We start from the raw sequence: 5,592 nt of genomic DNA, 5'->3' as shown, positions 1-5,592 counted from the left end.
TGGAGCCAATATAAGCTCCATACCCACACCAACAGCTGCAAAAGTGATATTTGGTGAAATCCCTTCCTCCAAGGCTAAAGTATCTAACACTTCAAATCAGTTAAAGCCATCAACAATCTGTCGATTCTTTAAAGTCCTCTTCTGATCATGTCCCTTAGCCCTAGTTTTAACTGGTACAAAACCATCCTTATCCTTACCCAAATCTCCCTCCCTCATGGGAGCTTTCCCCATGTCTTCATTACCCATAGGCTGAGATGATGAAGAAGGGTGATTAGAAGATCGACATTCTTTATGAAACTTAGGGCATTACCGCTGAAGATGACAATACTCATGACAGATCCAACACCAGAAAGGAAGAGATTCATAAGCTAACTGTTGTATCCTTGATGAAGAGCCAAGACAAATTTCTAATGAATTTGGCAAGGGATTATTCAGATCAATCTCCACATAAATTCAAGTGAATGAAATCACCTTCTTATCAAGGGTTTGTTGAGCTACTGCGGCAGGTTTCCCTGGAAGAGCACCAATTCATTGTAAAATATCTTCTCTCCAAACCTTCAAGGGGAGCTGAGGCAAACAAACCCAAATAGGGACCCAAGAAGGTAGCTCTTCAATCGAATTAAAACCCATATGCCAGGGTTTAATAAACAGCCCAACATGATTTTAAAAATATGGACCACGTTCAAAAACCTAATTTCAATCAGCCATATTGGAGGAAACAACCATAAAATAACTGTTAGCGGCAATCATAATCTTCATATCTCCTTCAATCTGGCATGAACGCCTAATCCAAGCTTCAAATGTAGACAAAGGAATGCGAATTCTAAGAAACTTTCAAATGAGGGAATGTCAGCTCCAATATGAAACTCGCATAGAACGTCTCTGGCCGTTGCGCATGCATGCCCAATCATGAGTCATTATGAACCTTATCACGTCAAGCCACCACCATATTGGAAGAAAAATGAATCTCCACCATGCAAAGACCTCCCCACGAAAAAACAGACCCAAACCACAAAATGCCCTACACACCCCCGAATCATACCCCTAAAACCTCACGTAGCCCCAACAACCCATGTCCCACACATACCTCCCAGCTCCAAACGCAAAAACAAAGGGAAAAGGTGCATGCAGAAGCCGAAATAGCCTCATGTAGGTCACGGCCTACATTCTTCGTCCTCACACAACACCATTTTTATTCGATATAGTTTAGTTCTTTGAACTACTTAAAAATATTATTATGAAATTTGTAATATTTCTTTCATCCAAATTTATTATAAACATTAATTTATAGCTAATATTTTTTTTCAAGAAATGTATACCAAATTATTCACCATTCACAATTGTCGATAAAAATAAATAAAAAGATAGAAAAACACCTTACCAAATGTATATACCATTAATAAACATGTATACTATAAAATTATATTGTACCTAGATAATACTTCCATCTAGATATTTGTATTATAAAAGTGTTAAAAGTAATTTGTTGCATCCATTTGGATCCCACTTTCATCTATAAATGCTTTAAATGATTAATATATAAGTCTTCTTAAAAACAAAATGTATGAAACACAAATTATATATATATATATATATATATATATATATATATATATATATATATATATATATATATATATATATATATATATATATATCATTTATACATTATTAAATTTATAATTTATAATTTTCAAATCTATTAACATCAAATATTATACAAACCAATAATAAAAAACTTCTAATAAATATAAACATTATTTTAATATTTTTTATTAAAAATAGGATATAAAATTATTAATGATTATTTCAATATTAAAAATTGTTAAATAATCCTTATATTTTGAACACAAAGCAGCTAAACTGGAATCTACCATAATTTGCAGTTCAAGTGGCCTTCCAAATGTCGTACATTTGAAAAGAAAAACAATAACATTCAAATCTTTCTACTCCTACAAATTCGATGGCCCGTTCAATAAAATAAGTTTCAAAGGGCAGAAAATTTGAGCAGTCCACTCCACATGATTTACTGGTTGGCTTACCAAAAAATTGAACAGAACGAAGTCACAGGTCCATTCAATATTACATTTCTCCTTTCCTTCAATACCGAACAACATTATAAACGATGCTTGACAAAAAGTGTTCGACAGTTATAATGGACGACTGACTTATCTTTCTTTATTCTCCACGGCTAAAGCATACGATCCACACTAAAACACCACCAAAACAGTCTAAAATCTCTCTGCAATCGGATTCAATCAAGAGACTACTAAGTTTCATCAGTTCTAGCTGATATAATACATGGGATTGGGAAGCTTAAAAGTGCGAGAGCCCACATAAGTTCCAGTTAAATCACTCCACTGATCCCCAACATTCCCCCAAATCCGATACCCTTTCTTCACAATCTGCCCCCTATTCCCCGATTTGTACTCCACTGCTGTCGTTCCCTGATCGCTGTCACCCCTGCAATATAAACACGCCGCCATTAAAAAATGCAAAAGAAAAAAACATTCCCAGTTGTAAGTCATAACAACATACCTCAAGGTTAAGCCCGACCATTTTCTGTAACCGGCTGCCACAAGGTTCTTCGTTGTGACCTCGCGATAATCTTCGTCTCTTCCGGTAATGAAAAAGATTTTGACGCCTTTCCTCAGCAAAACATTATACAACTGCAACGATGATGGCAAAACAGTGGCCGTTCCTTCCTCTACCCATTCGTTGAACGACGTAGAATTGTAAGCCTCTCCCCTGCAAATAAACACGCAAACTGTGTGACTCAAAACTTCGTGCAGCTGAATCGACATGAAGAGGAAAAAAACGAAGAACTTTCATACCCATATTGGTGTTTTCTGTAATATGGCAGATTTGATAATGTCGTTTCGTCAATGTCAAAAACCCAAGCATCCTTCCCGTCGCCTTTCAACTCCAAATCCTTAACGTAAGCCAGGCTTTGTTCAATGGCTATTTTGAAATCCAGCAAGTATTGTCCCCTTTCCATGTATTTTCCCACGTTGGAGACGCAGCGTGGAGGCACCACTTTCCAACCAATGGCATTGTTACTCTCCACGTTGGTTCTCCAAGCAGAACACCCATTAACAGAATACCTACCTGCAGAGGCATTTTTTCCCAACCCAAGGAGGAAGAGGTGGAGGAGAATGAAAGGGAGAAAACTGGCTTTGCCCATCGGAACTCAATGTAGAGCTTTCAGAAGGCCACAAATATTTGTTCGCCTGCTGTGATTTGGAGTTGGTCTCATATAAAAAGGATGGGAAACCTAACGTTATCCATGAAAAACTCAATCACGTGTTATTTGCTGTGACCGTGATAATGGCTATTGTTTTATTAATTAATGAGTCCACCTAAACATTTGTTTTAAAACTATATATAGAGAGAATGGAGAGCTGGCATTGTCGCTTAGTCTGGACAGTTTTGCTGTTTTCTTCTCATCTATTTCTGAAGAGCATATTTTTAACATTCGGTGTGACCTGTAAAGCTTTTGTAGTTATAAACAAATACGCCGACGGGGAAGAAAGCAGCTTTTGCATTAGAAGAACATGTGTTTTATTTGGAGCATCCATAGCGACCACGAGAATTTCATTGAAGAAAGTGACTAGAATAGTTTTTTATTCACGATTATTTAGTATCATTAATTTCATTTATTTAGCTATTTCTGATTATCTTTTAATTAAGATTTTTATTGTATTCTTGATTTATATTAGAAGAGTATGAAAATATAAGTTTATTTCATTTTGCGAGAACTAAAATGAAATTAACTTAAAGTGTCATTTTGTACATAAATAGTGCATAATGTTTTTGATATTAGAAGCAGCAAAATAAGTGTGTTGACCCTTTACACTAAAACTCTATATACAGTATTAACAACTGATAACATACTTATAGCAAATCAAAAGATAGTTAAAAAGTCTTAGCAGAATATAATAAAAGACCTTAAAAACTAAAATTGGCCAACTAGTGGCTACTTGAGCACATTGTTCCAATCTTCAATGAGGAACTTAAAGAGTTCCTTATAGTTTCTCTCTTTTTTAGTATCTGTACCGAGCACTTTTGTCTACATTGGGAACACGGAAGTGGTTGAGCTATGCATCATCCATAGGTTGAACCTACAAACACTGACCATCTTTTGCTCCATCTCCAACACTTTCATCTTCAGGGCCTCCAAGTCCTCCAAAGCAGTCCTACCATTAGCACAATTGCGTGCATCCCCCCCTTGGCGAGTGTCTTCTCCTCTAGCATAGCTTCTTGAGTTAGGTCCAAAAGCTCATTTTTATCACTATCACTAGTGGACTTGGCTGAAATCTCATCCTTCCCCGTGTCCTCTACACCATCATCATCTTCAACAACGTCCTCCTCCTCTGATTCCTCATTACAGTCAACCAATTTTTTTCCTTGAATTTCACCAACTATACAACCAACCAATCTGTTAGAGCATTTATAATTGGTACACCCACTCTTGCTATCATCTTCACACACCTCCACCTCTGCATCATTGGCAACATCCTAGATGGTTATCTTGGATTTTTTTGCCAAAGGGGAAGGTCTCTGGGGTTTCCTATTCTTGTCCACAACGAAGGTGGTAGCTGACCATTTGAGATCATAGACACCTTCAACCACCATGTCATGGGTTGGGGTACCAATGGAGTCGGGATGAGATAGGGTTTTGATGACAATTGGGATTCATAGGCATTTATTTTTACTAGAGCTCAGGGAATCAAGGATAGTAGCACCTAGGGACAATTCAAAGCAAGGGGCTTCCATAGCCACTAGTTGTTTAGGAGGGCAAAGGACTAGGTGGAAATTGTAGAGGCGAAAGATCGAGCCTTGGTAGAGAGGGATGGGCTTCTGGCCCATCTAAATAGAATCATCAACCAAAATTTATAGAGAATTTAATAGAAAAAATAAGGAGAACAAATTATGATTTTGAAAATAGTTAAGAAAGGGTAGGTGATAATAGTACAATAAACATTGAACTTACCCTCTAAAGAAAAGAATTTCATTATCATAAGGCAAACCTGGTTCCATGGGTCAGGCGGGTCAGCTCTAGAAAATACTTCATGAAGTTTTACAAGCTCCTCATTTTCCTAGAAGAATTAGGATATACTTTCATTATCAATCACTTGTCTTTGTTTTCTTCATTTTCTCCCTTTTGTGTAGAGCTCCATTGCTTTCACTATGACCTCCTCGCTAATCTCAAATGATATACCCCTCACCTTAACCCTCCTAACATCCCACGACTTGAAAAACTGGAGAGATAGGTTCTCGACATATCCATTTATACTTTCAATAAACTATACCAGCCCTCTCTCACTGTAGATATGCCATGCACAATGGCTTTCCCTTTGAATTTAGTATGAGTGCTAGGCTCAATTCTTACCCTGTCCCCACCCATGATCAAAATCATCATAACATAGTAGCAGAGAGAACCCAACTCAGAGATTTAGTCCTATCTTTTCTTAACTATCTAAAAATAGTCTATAAAAAAGGCTTTAATGCTTTGGCTTTGATTGACACTTGGTTAAATGCATGCCAACTAGGGCAACAATTGTTTGGTGTCAACATTAAATGTTGAATGTT

The 5,592-nt window shown here is 36.9% G+C and overlaps 1 protein-coding gene across 1 annotated transcript; it reads right to left on the bottom strand.

The window, feature by feature from the left end:
* Positions 1-2,096: 2,096 nt before the first annotated feature.
* Positions 2,097-3,202, bottom strand: LOC131057732 (acid phosphatase 1). Its single transcript, XM_057991894.2, has 3 exons — positions 2,835-3,202; positions 2,539-2,748; positions 2,097-2,463 (listed from the first exon to the last, which is right to left on the bottom strand). Exons 1-3 carry the CDS (start codon positions 3,182-3,184, stop codon positions 2,286-2,288), a joined length of 738 nt encoding a protein of 245 aa, XP_057847877.1. The 5' UTR covers positions 3,185-3,202; the 3' UTR covers positions 2,097-2,285.
* Between the last annotated feature and the right edge of the window lie 2,390 nt (positions 3,203-5,592).

This window comes from Cryptomeria japonica, chromosome 11 (assembly GCF_030272615.1).
Source record: "Cryptomeria japonica chromosome 11, Sugi_1.0, whole genome shotgun sequence".
NCBI lineage: Eukaryota > Viridiplantae > Streptophyta > Pinopsida > Cupressales > Cupressaceae > Cryptomeria > Cryptomeria japonica.
Note: the sequence above shows the minus strand (reverse complement) of the source record. Positions and strands in the feature narration are given on the sequence as shown.

Excerpts from the sequence above, each read along its gene's own strand:
- LOC131057732 (XM_057991894.2), bottom strand. The coding sequence starts at position 3,184 with ATGGGCAAAGCCAGTTTTCTCCCTTTCATTCTCCTCCACCTCTTCCTC. Across the intron at positions 2,749-2,834 it reads TACAGAAAACACCAATATGG|GGGAGAGGCTTACAATTCTA; the intron begins GTATGAAAGTTC and ends GTTTATTTGCAG. Across the intron at positions 2,464-2,538 it reads TGGTCGGGCTTAACCTTGAG|GGGTGACAGCGATCAGGGAA; the intron begins GTATGTTGTTAT and ends TTTATATTGCAG.